This window comes from Vanrija pseudolonga, chromosome 5, assembly GCF_020906515.1.
Source record: "Vanrija pseudolonga chromosome 5, complete sequence".
NCBI classification, from domain to species: Eukaryota; Fungi; Basidiomycota; class Tremellomycetes; order Trichosporonales; family Trichosporonaceae; genus Vanrija; species Vanrija pseudolonga.
In genome coordinates, this window is record NC_085853.1 from 1,414,451 (window position 1) to 1,429,830 (window position 15,380).

The 15,380-nt window shown below is 61.2% G+C and overlaps 5 protein-coding genes across 7 annotated transcripts; 3 read left to right on the forward strand and 2 right to left on the reverse strand.

Annotated features, from left to right (window-relative positions):
• Nucleotides 1-1,156: 1,156 nt before the first annotated feature.
• On the reverse strand, nucleotides 1,157-4,898 carry msp1 (Protein msp1, mitochondrial). Its single transcript, XM_062773746.1, has 5 exons — nucleotides 4,447-4,898; nucleotides 3,782-4,412; nucleotides 1,935-3,738; nucleotides 1,754-1,882; nucleotides 1,157-1,605 (listed from the first exon to the last, which is right to left on the reverse strand). The coding sequence occupies exons 1-5, from the start codon at nucleotides 4,709-4,711 to the stop codon at nucleotides 1,504-1,506; spliced, it is 2,931 nt and encodes a 976-aa protein (XP_062629730.1). The 5' UTR covers nucleotides 4,712-4,898; the 3' UTR covers nucleotides 1,157-1,503.
• A 255-nt stretch (nucleotides 4,899-5,153) lies between these two features.
• Nucleotides 5,154-7,581, forward strand: LOC62_05G007227 (uncharacterized protein; the record flags this gene model as incomplete). 3 transcript variants are annotated; one of them, XM_062773747.1, is made up of 5 exons in its annotated part: nucleotides 5,154-5,418; nucleotides 5,466-5,704; nucleotides 5,752-6,390; nucleotides 6,428-6,788; nucleotides 6,884-7,581. In XM_062773747.1, the coding sequence occupies 3 exons, from the start codon at nucleotides 5,180-5,182 to the stop codon at nucleotides 6,009-6,011; spliced, it is 738 nt and encodes a 245-aa protein (XP_062629731.1). In that variant the 3' UTR covers nucleotides 6,012-6,390; nucleotides 6,428-6,788; nucleotides 6,884-7,581. The 3 variants fall into 3 exon arrangements, with proteins under 3 accessions (XP_062629731.1, XP_062629732.1, XP_062629733.1); XM_062773748.1 differs by having other exon boundaries at nucleotides 6,428-7,581; XM_062773749.1 differs by lacking the exons at nucleotides 5,154-5,418; nucleotides 5,466-5,704; nucleotides 5,752-6,390 and having other exon boundaries at nucleotides 6,442-6,507.
• A 407-nt stretch (nucleotides 7,582-7,988) lies between these two features.
• LOC62_05G007228 (uncharacterized protein) lies at nucleotides 7,989-8,822 on the forward strand (the record flags this gene model as incomplete). Its single annotated transcript, XM_062773750.1, has 1 exon — nucleotides 7,989-8,822. The coding sequence occupies one exon, from the start codon at nucleotides 7,989-7,991 to the stop codon at nucleotides 8,820-8,822; it is 834 nt and encodes a 277-aa protein (XP_062629734.1).
• A 102-nt stretch (nucleotides 8,823-8,924) lies between these two features.
• On the reverse strand, nucleotides 8,925-10,893 carry nadA (NADH-dependent flavin oxidoreductase nadA). Its single transcript, XM_062773751.1, has 5 exons — nucleotides 10,546-10,893; nucleotides 10,410-10,509; nucleotides 9,883-10,325; nucleotides 9,589-9,841; nucleotides 8,925-9,539 (listed from the first exon to the last, which is right to left on the reverse strand). Exons 1-5 carry the CDS (start codon nucleotides 10,747-10,749, stop codon nucleotides 9,001-9,003), a joined length of 1,539 nt encoding a protein of 512 aa, XP_062629735.1. The 5' UTR covers nucleotides 10,750-10,893; the 3' UTR covers nucleotides 8,925-9,000.
• Nucleotides 10,894-11,092: 199 nt separating this feature from the next.
• On the forward strand, nucleotides 11,093-14,841 carry SPAC2G11.14 (Putative transcription initiation factor TFIID subunit). Its single transcript, XM_062773752.1, has 5 exons — nucleotides 11,093-11,832; nucleotides 11,876-12,516; nucleotides 12,553-12,768; nucleotides 12,821-13,351; nucleotides 13,398-14,841. The coding sequence occupies exons 1-5, from the start codon at nucleotides 11,298-11,300 to the stop codon at nucleotides 14,664-14,666; spliced, it is 3,192 nt and encodes a 1,063-aa protein (XP_062629736.1). The 5' UTR covers nucleotides 11,093-11,297; the 3' UTR covers nucleotides 14,667-14,841.
• Nucleotides 14,842-15,380: the final 539 nt, after the last annotated feature.

Here is a 15,380-nt window from a genome sequence, read left to right on the forward strand (position 1 = left end):
TCGCCTGGCAGTAGTAACACTTGACTTGCACATCCCAACGGACGTAAGGACGAGGTTGATTTTCGGTCTGCTGGCTGGGGACACCTATGCAGGCTAAGGGGCTCACGCGCCTGGTGGCGGGCGGCGGCGGCGGCGGCGGCCTTCCTGCCTTGGCTGCCTGGCTGGCGCCTGGCTCGACTGGCTGGCTCCCTGGATAGGCTTAAACCTGTTGCAGGGACGGCAGACACGCGTCACACGTCGACGCTCGCTCGCTGCGGCTGCCTGCCCCTTCAACCCGCCCGCCCAGCAGGCTCCTGGCGCCAGCCCCCGCCCCGCGCCACCTGCATGTAGCGGGCAGCGACGGGCGGGGGGCCTGGCTGCCTGGCTGGCGATGATGCTCTTGTCGGCTGTACTGACATGAACTGCATGCATGCATCGGCTGACTGCTGACACTGTTTGTGTGGCTGCATCATCACCAACGCGCCTGCGACAAACGCAGAACTTTCCACCACGCCACGTCTCGGCACATCACACAACACATGCACACATGCACCACCCACACACTGGTATCCAACGTACACGCCCCACCAAACTCTCCCTCGCACGTCGACCACACGACCGCCTCGTTACAACATGCCATAATGCCACCTTGTGCCAGTTTGACTGGAACGCACAATGGGAATTTCGGGACCTGCCCGTTGCGTACCGTCGACGAGGGGAAGCAAGCTGGCCACGCAGCAGCCAGGCAGGCAGGCAGGCCATGCAGGCCACACTGCTGCACAGCCAGCCAGCACACAGCGTATAGAATATCAAGGGTTGAATCAGGGACACGATGCAGGGTGACGATCAGGGTCAGGCTGTATGGCGCCTGACGCCACCACTGGGCTCTCTGCCTTCCTCCCGCCCTGCCCCGCCCCCGCCGACGCCCGCCCACTCCGCCACCAACACGCGCGTCTGATGGTCGTCCTAGCAGCCAAACCGTCGTCCTTCCCTTCCCTCTCCCCTCGGGCCTGAGCACACGGGGCCTGGCGGTTAGGATACACCCAAACGCACCCGGTGGCATACCAGTGGCCTCCCCTGCCCGGCCCACATGCACTCCACTCTACGCGGCCATGCGTCAGCCATGCTTTGTGTGCCAGCCATGCACATCACACACTGCCCTGCCCGCTGTGAATCGCCTGAGTGGAATAGAATACATCAACGAGTATATGATTTAAGCAATCTACTTGAGTCGTGTGCCGTGATTTTGCTCCCCCCCCCGCCCGTTTCACCATTGTGTGAAAGCGCGACGCGTCGCTTGGACTAATCGCCTTAGTCTCGACACGCTGCCACGTGCAAGCCTAATTGTCACTTCAAGACAAGCTTTGGCCAATGCACGCGGGCATGCACGCGCTCACCACGCGCACACCTCGCACGCGTCTCTCCTCCATCGACGACGCTCCAAGGCCCCCTGGCCATGGCCTGGAACCCCCGCTCACCCCGCCCACCCCGCTCAATGTGCAGACACAATGTGCCTGCGTCCCCTTACATGAACTTTGCAAACAGGCCGTCCTTGCGCCGCCGGTCACGGCTCGGCACGTCGGCCACCTGCTGTAGGTTGGCCAGAGACTGTAACGAACGCATCACCTGCGCGCGGTCAGCACTCTGTAACGATAAAAACACGGTCACGACGCGACATCCCCAGGACCCAGGAGGATATGTATCAAGCGCGTCGGTTTCGCGGTCTTGTTCGGGGTCCTGGTTGCCGCGTCGTTTTTCTCGTCCCTCAACTTACCTGCTCGAGCTTGTCCTTTCTGTCCTGCAGCTCCAGATGCGCGCGGATTCTGGGGTTCTCGAGCGCAAACTTCTTGATCTCGTCCCGGTCGAGGTCGTACAGAATTCGCGAGTCGATCTCACGAGGGAACTGATCGCCGAGTTAGCGCCATCCGGCCGAGAAGCCACTGTGGCATACTTACCTGGTAGAAGAACTGCTCGAGAAGCTCAATGTTGATGAACATTGTACTCGTGTATGCAAGCTTCTCGGCGACGACCGAGAGGAACACTTCGGGGCAGAACGCCGCCTGCTCGGGCCCAGTACGGCAACGTTTTGATCGGATGGCCTGCTGGCGCATCTTGAGCAGGGCGAGGCGGTTGGAAAGGAGCAATGCGTGGCGACCGTCGATAATCTGGGCGGGCGAATACTTGTATGCGTCGAGCACGGGTGCGGGGTCGTCGGTCGTCGTATCCTCGCCCTCGGTAGGTGCAGGCTTGGCCTTGCGTTTCTCCTCCCACTTCTCCAGATCAGACACATGCTTGATGAGGCCGTTCAACCGCCGGCTGCCACCGACACGGTTGCGGATCTCGCCGAGCTTAGCGTCACAGAGCTTGACCTCGTCGTTGAACTTGGCATCGGCGCGGTCACGCCCGCGAGCCCATTCCCGGTCCTCGATTTCGACCTCGTATTTGAACGGCTTGATACTGTTCTCAACCTGGTCTGCAGTGAGGCCCATGCGCTGCCGCAAGATGGCATGCGAGAAGTCGACAATGCGCTCGGTAGCCTCAGGGTGGAATGTGAAGGGTTCGCCTTGAGCGATCGAGTCTATCAGACCGCGCAATCCATCCGCGACCATATTCGTCGAATCACGGCCTACACCAGACTTGGTAAGTAGCGATGATGCCGTCTCAAGTTTGTAACGCCAATATGAGTCGAGGTCTTCTTCGGTTGCCAGCTTGCGATCCTCGCCTAGTGTCGTGAGCTCGGCGGCACGGGAGTCGGTCCAGTAGAGCTGTTCCAAGATGTCCATGACCTTGTCCTCAAGCAGGTTGGTGAGCTTGGAACGGACAGCCGGCTTGGTGAACTGAGCCGTGTAATCCTTGAAGCGCGCCTTGAGGGCGTCTGTGGTCTCGGCGACGTACGACTCGGACGTGATGCGGCGGTCGTTGTACTGAACCTTGAACTGGTAGCTGGCCTCTTCCAGCTCAAGCTGCACGGCATTGGTGATGCCATGCAGGTTGGATGCCATGCTTGTCTCAAGCACGTCCATGAGGCGGCGGCGGAGAGTGTCGGTACCAGTGAGGAGACGGTTGCCCCTTCGGTCGCGCGCAGCGAACACCCGAGCATTCTCTCCGCCAAAGAACTCCTCCTCGCGTTTCATAACCTGGCTAGTGATGGTGGTGTTCGAGTCACCTCTGATCGAGCTGAACACGCCACCGGCCTTGGGAGGAACCTTGCAGACCACGCCGACGTAGCCGAGATGAAGAGGGTACTTTTCTCCGCGGATAATCTGGGCGCCCTGCTGAGGCGTCACGAGGTCCATCTTGGTCACGACACCGATCGTGCGGTTACCGAGCGGGTCAACACGGCGGCTTGCTCGCAGCGCAGGCGAGTTGGCGAGATCGACGTCTGCGGCACATACCGCGAGAATAATGTTCGGCTCGCGAATGTACTTCTCACAGAGGTTGGCGATGCTCTCACGAAGGTTCTCGGGCTGGTCCATCGATGCGATCTGCACGTAGCCGGGCAGGTCGATGAGTGTGAGATCGGGGACATTGGGCGAGTGGATCTGGAGGTGGATAGGCTCGTCGGTGACGCAGAGTTCGGCAGGGACAGAGAGGTTGAGGTCGGTCAATGTCTTTTGGATCTGCGAGAAGTTGGTCACCTTGCCAAGGTGAGGCATGTCGGGGAAGACACCGTACTCGGCGGGCTGATTGGACGCCTTGTTGACCGGGGTGTGGATGAGGGTGAGCTCAATGGGCCGGCGAGTGACCATGTTGTCGCCCCTGCGGCGTTAGCTTCACTTATCATATCACTAGCTGCGCTCACTTTGGCAAGAACTCGTGTCCGACAATAGCCTCAAGCACACTGCTCTTTCCCGAGCTCTGCGATCCGATCACCACAATAGAGGGCAGCTTGAGTGCGTCGCTCTGGTCGATACTGAGCAAGACGGTGCGGATTTCGATGAGCTTGCGGGTAAGCTGAAGGAGCTGGTGCTCCGGCCCGCTGCCATCGCTGAAGGGGTCGGACGCTCCTCGCTCGTCGTCAAGCTTGGCTCCAACAGCAGCAGCAACGGCGACGGCCGCAGCCTCCTCTCCACCACCGCCGTTGTTCTGCGGCTCTTCTTGCCTGCCACCCGAGTGGCCGTCCTCCCCACCGCTGCTCTTGCTGCCCGACTGCTCGTTCCGAACAAACTGTGTCGTGAAGGCCTCCCACCACTCCTGGGTGCCCTGGCGGAGGGCATCTGCTCGTGACTGTGCTTCTGCCGCAGCGCCGTTGATGCCGTCCGAGGCCGACTTGCCGAGCGATGACAGCGTGCTCGACGTCGTATCCAGCGCCGAGGACAGGGTACTTGATGTGGCATCATACGCTGCGCCGAGCGTCCCAGCGGTCGTGTTGTACGCTGAGGACACTGTGTCCTGGAGCTCGCCGAACAGCTCTGCCGTCTTGGTCCGCACGCCTGGGGTCAGCCGCCGCTCCAACCACATACTCACTTTCAAACTTGTAGTTGGCGTACCCGACGCCGCCGGCGCCGACAGCCGCGCCGTACATCGGGACCCTAAAGGCGCGGGCCATCATACGTGGGATCGCACCGAACGAGATCGCGCGAACGTGCAAGGCCCGGGCCGGGATCGTGACCCGTCCCACGGGGAGGGCGGCCGCAGGCCGGTGGGCCTGCGACAGCAGCAAGCCGGGGCGTGGGCGGGCCATCGCGAGCGCGCGCGTGCGCAGCGGAGCGGCTACGACGCGGCGGTACATTGTGTTGTGTGGAGGAAGGTTGAAGTCAAGGAGCGTGGTCTAAGTCGTTTTCTGGAAGTCGTGAAGGCGCTCGTGGTATACGGCGTAAAAGTACAGGCCGGCCGCTGGCCTCTGTACTGTTGATCGACCTGGTGCTTGTGTGTGTTTGTGTGGTTGTAAATGCTCTTGTGAGCGATGGAGAGATGCGGGAATCCGTTGTTGGGTCGTTGCCGAAGGAATTCGACGATGACGGGTGGCAAACGGCCAACATCGGCACATCGCAAGCGGGTGTGGGTTAATGGGACCCTAATGGGATTTTGACCCCGCTAATTGGCCAATTCTAATGCCCACGTGAGTTTCCCTGAGTCGACACACCAATCGTCATTCCCTCGCGCGCCTCGCGCCTGCCAGTGGCTTCTTCCGATCCCAAAAATCAAAAGTTGGTCGGCATCTCAGCACACTTCTCGACAAACACAACCGCCAAAGCCAATGTCGCGCCTCGCAGCCCTCTCAACCCCACAGAGGCGCTCGCGCACCTCTCCGTCGCCGTCCCCATCGCCAGCGCCGGCGCCGGCATCACCCACGCGCGCAGCAGAGACGACGCACCACCGCATGCTCAAGCTCGTCCTTGCCGAGGTCAACAACGTGATCAATACCTGGGACGATGTTGTCGCGCACGACGGCCTCAAGGCCGGCAAGGGCTGCATCGACGAAGTGACCGAGATGGAGTGGGTCGGCTGGACACAGTCAGCAGGCACACAGACTGACAGCGTAGCAACATCCTCCTCCTGCCCGAGGGGCCAGAGCGCCCGCTCGTCGCGCCCCACCTCGATGCACTGACGGCGTACCGCACCGCTCTGGAGGGCGTGATCGCTAAACTGGAGAAGCTTCTCTCCAAGCTTGCGGCGCTTGTCGAGCAGTCGGAGAAGGTCTTCTTTGACGCGTGCAAGGTCCAGACGTGGGACTTTGTGCTCACCGACCCCTTGTGGTTGTCTTGGACGTTGGAGAACTTTGGTGGGTGGTTGCCAGCGGACTTACCGTGCAACCGCTGACTCGCTCAGTGGACTCGCTCCCACCCCTGGTGACGGCCCATTCGAGGCACCTCGCAGAGCTCACGTCCCTCGCCAATGTCTTGCTCTCCTCGTCCACGACCTTTGAGGACGCGCGCACCACCCTCGAGCGCTGGCGCGACCTTGCGCGTGGTGGCGAGCGGTGGGAAGTAGTGCGAGAGTGGGAGGAGCTCGTCGAGCTCGAGACGGCCCGTCCCGCGCCGGAGGAAGAGGAGGAGATGACCCGACCCAAGCGCCGTGGAAAGCGGTAGTTTGGTCGTCGCCAATGGGAGACGCGGGGAGGCGGTGACGAGGAAGCTGGAAGCAAGCCCGCGTGGTGCACACCGCTGTGAGATGTGGGGCGGCCATGTCAGCTTGCTTCGCAAACAACGGCCAATCCCGTCAATCGAGTGGTGTGCATATCGCACTCCGGCTTGTCGATCCCGGGGCGCATAAATGGTGTGGGATGCCAATCCCTGCCTTTACTTCCCATTGCCACTCGGTCTTCACCTACTTCAAGCTCCCAACCTCGATGCTGGCAATCTTTAAACTGTCAGCATGGGGGGAGCCGTCTCACGCTGTCAAGGCGATGGCCTCGACGACAACGACGAAAGCCTCGGCATCGCCGAGTTGTTTGCACGGGCTCGTGAGGTGAGTGGGCTCGGCGACGTGGTGCACTTACGCCAAGCACAACAGACCGCGATGGGTCCGCCGCCTCCGACACCGATTCTCCACGCCCCTGGTGCCGTCAACGCAGAGGCAACGGAGGTCTTCAGAAATCGACTCGATGGGCGAGGTGCGCTCCGCAATATCTGCGATGGGAGGGTGGCACGAGGACCGTCATCAGCGAACGCAATGTCCAGTCGACGAAGTGCGCCAGCGGCCGGCCAAGCGAGGAACGATCATGCGGCGGCGGAACAGCAGCTCTGCGGACGAAATGCACAACACCTTCAGCAGTGGTTCACAAGCCCGGCACAGCTCGGCGCCAGAGCGTACACGGCACAGCAGCTCGCCAGAGGCCGGGCCGAGCACGTCGCGCGCCCTTGCATGTGAGCCGTTGCGCCGGCCGGACGGGCAGGCCGCGCTCCGCCTCCTCCTGGACCGTGCTCGACGAGTTGTTAGTCTCAGCTCTGACGGCGAACAGGGTGAGCGCGCAAGACTACTCCACAAGCGGCTGCCGGCCACACCGCCCGAGCTGCCGACCAAGACGACGTTTTCGTCTGAGGCCGAGGTCGTCCCGGTGCTCTTCCATACTGCACAGAGCTATGTCCCTCGCACGCGGGCTACAGTGCGCGGCGTGTTCAAGAACAACGACTCGGACACAGACTCGTACGAGACGGAGACGATCAGAACGCCGCCGCCGCGCCCGCCGGGACGCGCCGCTTTGCGCGGAGAAGACAGCGACGACGACGATACCGTGCCCGCGGCCCTTCGTGCCGTGCTCTTCCGCGCGATGAAGAAGTCGCCAAGTATGGTGTCGGACGACGACGAGCCTGAGGTTCAGCCCGAACCCATCTTCCAGCCCAGTGTGCTTCTTCCCCGCCCGGTAGCACCCGGCTCGCCGCCGACTGTCCGCGTCCGTCTGCGCTCCAAGACGCCGAGTATGAGCCCGAAGCCTGAGCCTGCGCTTCCGCTCCACGAGGTGGTTCTTGCCCCAGAGTGAGGCTTCGGACGGCCGCGAGGGCTTCACAGGGCCGAGAACACTTTGAACAACTTCGGACCATTCTGTTTCACCTTCCTGCGATCTTCGCGCCGCGCGTCGTGGGAACGACCAAGGAGTCGATGTGCGGAAGTCATGCTATGTAGCATACATATGCCCGTGATGGATGTGTGTCGTGCCAGCCAGCCTCGGCACGTTGAAGTCTCTCCACTACGCCCTGGAGGCGCGCACTCGGCTTTGTCCGAAGTCTACAGGGTGGTCCCCGGAGATATCGCGAACATCGCGCCCCTGCTTACCGATATCCCAGGTGTCTATCGCCGCAGCTGAGTGAGGGCGTGCAACGTCGCGCATGCTACTGGACGCGTGAGTGAGCGAGACCCGGCTCACCGAGCAGCAAGTCATGGAGCGTGACTCAGGAGTGTGGCCTCGCTTGCAGCTGAAATGTAATCACCGAGGCGGCACCGAGGCCTCGACGTCATAGTCGGCTGGGTGCGCCCAGATATCTAGATCCACAGAGTATAAAGGTGGTGCTCTCATCGACTGCCCGTATCAATCCCACACTGCCCGCCCCCACCGCAACGCATCCGCCATGCCGCTCAGCTACGAAGTCTTCATCACCCCGCCGCTCGCGTTCGCGACCAAGGCCCCGCCGCCGCCCGACGGCGCGCAGTCCGAGTGGAACCCGCTCTCCACGACCCTCATCTCGGGCGAGCGCGACGCAGTCCTCGTCGACCCGCCCTTCACGATCAAGGAGACCGAGGCCGTCGCGCAGTGGTTCGCCGGGAAGAACAAGCGCCTCACGCACATCTTCGTGACCCACGGACACGGCGACCACTGGTTCGGCGCGGCGTCCCTGCTCAAGCGGTTCGGCGGCGTCGTTGTCGCGAGCGCGGGGACGATCAAGGAGATGGAGAAGAGCCGCGTCGTCAAGGACGCCTACTGGGGCGCCATCTTCCCTGGGCACATTCCTGCGGACATCGCCATCGAGCCGCTCGCCGCGGAGAGCTTCGCGCTCGAGGGCGAGACGCTCGCCATCGTCGAGGCGGGCCACACGGACACGGACGCAAGCACGTTCCTGCACGTGCCGAGTCTTGACCTGCTCGTCGCCGGAGACGTGGTCTACGACGGCCCGCACCAGATGCTCGCGGAAGGCGCGGGCGACGGGCTCGAGCAGTGGCTCAAGGCCGTCGACATCGCAGAGAGCTACAAGCCCAAACTCATCGTCGCGGGGCACAAGGTCGCCGGGCACGACGACGACGCCGCGCGCATCCTCGGCGAGACGCGCGCGTACCTCCAGACCGCGGTCGCGCTGCGCTCGTCCGCGGCCGACCCCGCCGCGTGGTACAAGGCTATGAGGGAGAAGTTCCCCCAGCGTACCAACCCCCACGTTGCTTGGTTCGGCGCGCTGGCTCTGTACAAGTAGACAACATTGAGGTAGTTATGAATTGCAGGGTTGAAGAGGAAAAGGAAGAAGTGGCGACTAGGGCGGACCCCTGTGTCATGTGCACTCACTCCCCCGCTGAGCCCTTGTAGTAATACATGTGCCTATGGGCAGACACGTCCCATCTACTGTCTAGTCGACGACGCCGCCCTCGCCCCGCCTAGTCGTCCCAGCCGCAGTACCGCGCGATCCAGCCCCGGGGACCACCGCCGAGAATGTCGTACCACAGCGTGTAAGTCAGCGCACCCGAGATCCACGGCAGCTTGGGATCGGGCTCGACGCCGAGGCCGATCCGCACCATCTGCCACTCGTGCCATGTAGTAGTGACGCCCGCACCGACGAGCTTGACGGCACCAGGCTTGGGCGCAGCCTTGGCCTCCCCGCCACCGAGAAGGCGCTGGACCAGCGGGCCTTGGGGGATGGCCCACGGCCCGAGTTTGGCCTTGGGTCCGTCAATCTCGCGGTTGAGAATCACGCGCGACGGCAGGTCGGGCACGAGGGCCGAGGGGCGAGCAATGCCCGCGAGATCGCATGCCCGGTTCCGCAGCGACGAGCTGATCAGCCCGCGGTCGTGCATCCCGCCCGTGAGGAGGATGGCTGGGCCCTCTGGCGCTGGGGGAAGCGTGGGGATCAGCTCGGTCGTGAAGTGCGCAAAAAGCGATTGGCGCGCCGAGCCCGTTTGTGCCATGTCTGCGAATGCTGCGAGGGCGTTAGTGCTAGACAGGTCGTGAGGTATCCTGGCACCTACCTGGGTTGGAGTAATTCCCTCCAGACACCTCGAGGATATCCACCAGCTGCCACGCAGCAATCTCGCGGATGATATCAGCCGCTTGGTGCTCGTCCATACCCCCGGCGACGAAATCTGACGAGTTGATCTTGACCGCCTTGACAAAGGTCGGCTCCGTGGCGGCGGCAATGCCGGTCAGGATGAGCCACAGGAGATGAAGACGGAGAGGGATATAGTGCGGAACCCCTGGCAAAGCATGAGGGTGAGGGTTTGTCTGTGCTCGTCAGTTTGTGTGCGCCGCCACATCTGGCTTACCAAAGGAGAGAGGTAATTTGCCAAGAGGTATCCGTGCGCCGAGTGGAGCTGGACTCCCCCCCATCCGGCTTCTTCCATGGCCGCTGCCGCGTCGATGAATTTACCGGCAATGTCGAGCCACTCGGCCAGATCGGTGACTGCCCGGCTCTTCGTGGGCCAGAGGACGTGTTCAAAGAGCCATGCGATGACCCCGTGCCCAAGCGTGGGGCGGGCAGACACGGGGGCGACCGCGGGCTCCCAGGGTGCTCTGGACAGGCCCCATGTGGGACTGCTCTGGATGCCCGCGTGCGAGAGCTGCACGAGCGTCAGGGGCCGGCCCTCCTCGGGCGCATCGGCCAGCAACGCGTCGTTGAGCTCGGTGAACAGGGGGACCGTGTGCGGGTTGTCGTACACGCGCAGGTCGTGTGCGGTCGCCAGCTGCGTCGAGTCCACAGCTACATTACCTGTGCGGCGTGTCAGAAATCTCACGCATAGCCGGCGACGACGCGCCGGGAATATCGGGAAGCGGAGGAAGCGGCACAACTCACCGGTGATGACTACTCCCCAGCCACCAGCTCCCCAGCGCCGGTATAGCCTCCGGTGTCGCTTGCCCGGAAGTCCACCCGTGATCCCCTCCTCCATGGCCGCCTGTTGGGTTAGAGCAACGAGACCTGTGGTACCCACTTTGACCAAGCGGTTTCGGATGACGACACCATTAGGCAGTGTCAGTGGCGACGCTATGAGGTCAATGTCATCTTCTGGAAAATCGTGGTCTGGAGACTGGGACAAGTTGTCTGCAAAGACGAGGCCGAGCGACGAGTTTGTGGCGGCGGCGCCGGCTTGACCACTCTCAAGTGGTTGGTGTCTTGGTTGTGGCTGGACTGTCATGAGCTGGGAGTTGGTGATGGGAGTGAAGCAGGTTGCTGGGGGAATAGAGAGTGTGTAGGACGCTGCTTGCCTTTGCGTCAAGTGATCGTGTGTTGTTGTAAGTCGGTGATAGAAGTAAAATGTTGTACAAGAGCGACGTGTCTGATTCAAAGTCGAAACCGCAGAACAGAACAAGCAGTGCCTTGAAAGAGGAACGCCCGGTTATGACGGCGACCCGCATCAGTATGCTATTGTGTTGTATGCCCATCCAATTGACAATTTGATTCCGTCGATCGCCCCCGACCAGCTGAAACCTCTACATAAGCAGCCAGGCGTCACAGTGACGCCGCCGCCGCCGCCGCCGTCAACAAGCACGCGCCCAGCCAACACGCCAGCCCTGGCGATCGCCGACCTACATACACATTGGCCATAAATACACCCCCCACATTGCCACATGGCAACATCCATCACTCTACCACCCCTTGTTGTCGCGTAAAGCAACAAGCTACTTGAACATCCAAGACCCTCCATCCAAGTCTCGCTTGGCAAGCGACACCCAATCCACCACCATGGAGGTCGACGACGATGTCCTCGGATCCGCCTTTGGCCTGGGCAACGTCCTCGCCCAGGTAGGCGTCGGCGTCGACAGCGAGGCTCTGTCGGCATTCCTGGAACGAGCCGGAGAAAGGGGCGGCGGATCGTCGTCACGCGAGCTGGCCGCTGCCATCGAGCAGGACGATGAGGACAAGTTTATGGACGACGTCTCCGAAGCATCCTTACCGGACGAGAACCCCGAAGACGAAGAGGCTCGGCGACGAGAGCAGGCTGCCATCAAGGCCGAGGAGGAACGGTGGGCGCGACGCGCCGCCGCCGAGATTGCCGGCCTCAAGAATGAGGGCGACGCCGAGCGCGAGGCGAGAAAAAAGCGCCAGAGGGAGGAGAGAGAAAGAAATCTCGTCCTCAGCGTCTGGCCTGACTTCAAGCAGGGCGTCCCGCTCAAGATGAGCGAGGTGTTCTACGATACGCCAGCCGCGCGCTCGGCTTTCTCAGCAGCCGCCCTCAAGAAGAAGCGGCGGTTGCTGACTGGCCTGCCTCATGAAGAGTGTAGGTTTCAAGTAATTTGTTGTGCTGAGCGCTGACATTGCAGTCGCCATCGCTGTTGCCAAGGACAAGACGGCGCCTCCAGAAACAACCTTCCTCTTACCAAGCCTTCCACCACTGCCCTCGAGCGATCCCAGGCAGCCAAACTACCTCACCCCCATCGGCTCCTATTTTGACCCCCAGTGGGTCAAGGACGGTCGCGAGTTGCGACGAGAGGAGATGACGCGGCCACCGAAGCCCGCCGTCCGGTTCGAGGAGCCAGCGGTCAACGGCAGCAGGCGGGGATCAGAGGAGGAGGTCGGGCGGATGCTGGATCTCGCCGACTGGGAAAACGACATCATCCTGTTCTCTGGTGACTACACCCCGGCAAACACGCACGACCCGCTACAGCTGCGCAACGACGCACTGGAAAGCGGCGACTGGCAGAATGAAGTCATCTGGGATGCGCGGCGTGCGACGGCGGATTTGGTCGAGGACCACGAAGACGAAGAGGCCTCGGCCGAGGTCGCAGAGGACGACAGCACGCTGGATGACAAGCCTGCGCCTCTCCCCAAGCTCGACCCGTTCAACATCTCCAACGACCACTTCTACGAGCACACTCGTGCGTCAAGATTCCGAATCCGTCAGACATTCGGTGCCATCGAGGTGTTCCACTCCACGCCTGCCAAGGTCCTTCAGATGCCATTCGTGAGTGGAATAGTACGATTGGATCTAACTCTGCAGTACAAGACTACGCTCGGCAAGAACGAGGCGCGTTCCTGGCACCGACCAGTGCTGTCGTTCCCGTCAAACGTCTGGTTGTCATTCTCGAAGCTCAAGTCGAACCCGTCGTCTTCTTCTCGGAAGAACAAGACGATGACGGACCCGTCCGAGCGTTTCAAGACGACAAAGGACCTGAGTCTGACGGAAAAGGGCCCATTCGTACTTCTCGAGTTCTCGGTGAGTACCCACACCATCAGTAAGCCTGGACTATGGCTAAACAAGCATATAGGAAGAGTACCCTCCCATCATGAGTGGTTACGGCATGGGTACTACCATCGTCAACTACTACCGCAAGAAGGACGACAAGGACGAGCATGTGCCCAAGCTTGACCTTGGACAGCCTTCAATCTTGAACGTTGGAGATGCCGAACCATTCTTGCTGGGCTATGTGGATGCGGGCAAGGTCACCCAAGTGATTCACAACAACCTCCTCCGCGCACCAATCTTCCAACACAAGCCCGAAACAACCGACTTTTTGATCATCCGGCAGACAATCAACGGTCATGTGCAGTATCATGTCCGTGAGATCAAGGATATCTTCACTGTCGGCCAGACGGTGCCGAACGAGTCCGAAGTGCCGGGTCCACACGCACGCAAGAACACCAACACTGCAAAGCTTCGTTTGATGATCGTCGCTTGGATCCTTATCAAGAAGAACAAGGAGCTAGCCAAGCAGCGTGTCAAGCTGGCCAGACTGATCAAGTACTTCCCTGATCAGACAGAGCTGCAGATGCGCCAGCGTCTCAAAATCAAAGGAAATGTGGGTGTTGCGGACCTTCGTACTCGTCACCCAGCTGACTCTTCAGGAATTCCTCGAGTACGACAAGGACGCCGGCTTCCACTCGGGTTACTGGAAGCTCAACCAGACCTACGACTTCCCGACCGAACGCAAGGACGTCGAGGCGCTGGTGACCCCCGAAATGGCTTCGCTCTATGAGGCCATGCAGGTCGGCGCGCAGCACTTGCGTGACGCAGGCTACACGAAGACTGCTGAAGGCAAGGACGAGGACGAGTTTGGCGAGGACGGCACCGGCCTCGACATCGAGCAGCAGCTCGCCGTGTGGGCAACCACCTTAAACTACAAGCGTGCTGAGGCACAGAAGGCATGGCTTTTAGTGCACGGCGACGGAGAGCCCACTGGCCGTGGCGAAGGCTTTAGCTTCCTCAAGACCAACATGAAGAACTACTTCTTGCGAAAGGGCGAGACGGAAGAAGGCCGTCGACTAGAAGCCGAAGCCAAGGCTGGCGGTGGCCCCGTCAAGATTTCCAACGCCGAGCAGAACAGAATCTACGAAGAGGAGAAGCGCAAGGTCTGGGATCTACAGTGGAAGGCGCTCAGCAACCCGACCCCGCCAGACCTCACAGCCGCGGATGACGCTGGTGTTGCTGTCACTCAGACGGCCGCCATGGGCCCGCGCTTCGGCAAGCCTGAGCCCCGTCACTTTTCACGTGCCGGATCGCTGGCGTTCGACAGCCCTATGGAGGAAGCTCGCTCACCGTCAGCCTTCTCATTCGACGGCGAATCCCAAGTGACGGGCAATGACCGAGGGCAGCAAAAGGTGCTCCGCATCAACCGCGTCGTCAAGGGAAAGCAAACTGTTGAGATTGTGCGCGACCCGGCCGTCATCCAGTCTTACCTGCGCCGCGTGGAGGAGCGGAAGCTGGCCCAATTCACCGAGGAGCTGGAGAACCTCAAACCGACAGGCAACATGGACGAAGACGAGCTCAAGATTCAGGCCCTGCGTGCCGAAGTCATTCGACTCAAGAAGAACCAGCAGAGGCGACAACAGCGAAAGAAGTACAACGGCAAGGGCGAACTCCCCGACGTCGGCGAGGGAGAGGGCAAGCGCAAGTGCGGTGCTTGTGGAGCTTACGGTCACACCAAGGCGAACCGCAACTGCCCCAAGTTTGCGCAAAGCAACATGGCGCCAAGCCCGAGCACGACGCCAGCAGCCGGCCCAACACCATACGGCTACGGCTCGATGTCGCTCGACGGGCCGCTTGCCAGCCCGGCAGGCGAAGCGCCACCTGCCGCGCCGATGAAGATCAAGCTCGCCCTGGGAGGCAACCGGTAGTGGCGCCACTTCTTGTCACCCACACGCGCCACACATCAGTCACATTGTATCATTGTATCAACAACCCCATAGCAAACACACTTTCCATACCCAGCATAACGAGAGTACCCCACCTTCTCAGCCCTGATCTCACTCAGCGTCCCTGCCGTAACTGTGACGCTCCCATCCGATGCAGACGGCTCTGAAGTGCCTGTGGCGACCGTCGGACGTCGGCTCTAAAGCCAATGTTTGGACAGGGGTGGGGTTTGACCAGGCTCCAAGGTATCCAGTTCCAAGGAGCCTTCCCGGTCTCTACAGACAGACGCTGTGGGAAGACGAGGAACATTCGTTCCTGCCTCGGGCGAGGCATTGTTCCTTGTTCTTTTTCCACAGACGGGGCTCGCCATATCGGATCGGCTCCTCCGTCCCGATAAGGAACGGGGGCGACGGGGTGGCGGTGAATACTTCCCAATAGCGCGTCTTGTCGAATAGAGGCATGAGTACAAGCGGCATGAGTGCGTAGTCACATGAACACGAGCCGCGGCATGTGTCAGGTGGCAGGCAGGTATGGCGGCAACCTTGACTTGGGAGACAGACGACGGCCGCGGTGAGTCGCTCCGTTGTGGCCGTGCCATTCATTCCGTTGCGCGAACAAATGCATGCTGCGCTACTATGACTTTGATGCCGATGAATCTCGCCGCTGCCGATGTATATGGCCGCGGACGGACGGAATGC

Coding starts and splice junctions, on each gene's coding strand:
- nadA (XM_062773751.1), bottom strand. CDS start 10,749: ATGACAGTCCAGCCACAACCAAGACACCAACCACTTGAGAGTGGTCAA. Junction 10,510..10,545: donor TCCGAAACCGCTTGGTCAAA/GTGGGTACCACA, acceptor CTAACCCAACAG/GCGGCCATGGAGGAGGGGAT. Junction 9,842..9,882: donor CAAATTACCTCTCTCCTTTG/GTAAGCCAGATG, acceptor TGACGAGCACAG/ACAAACCCTCACCCTCATGC.
- msp1 (XM_062773746.1), bottom strand. CDS start 4,711: ATGTACCGCCGCGTCGTAGCCGCTCCGCTGCGCACGCGCGCGCTCGCG. Junction 4,413..4,446: donor CGCCAACTACAAGTTTGAAA/GTGAGTATGTGG, acceptor GGCTGACCCCAG/GCGTGCGGACCAAGACGGCA. Junction 3,739..3,781: donor GGACACGAGTTCTTGCCAAA/GTGAGCGCAGCT, acceptor CTAACGCCGCAG/GGGCGACAACATGGTCACTC.
- SPAC2G11.14 (XM_062773752.1), top strand. CDS start 11,298: ATGGAGGTCGACGACGATGTCCTCGGATCCGCCTTTGGCCTGGGCAAC. Junction 12,517..12,552: donor AGGTCCTTCAGATGCCATTC/GTGAGTGGAATA, acceptor CTAACTCTGCAG/TACAAGACTACGCTCGGCAA. Junction 12,769..12,820: donor TCGTACTTCTCGAGTTCTCG/GTGAGTACCCAC, acceptor ACAAGCATATAG/GAAGAGTACCCTCCCATCAT.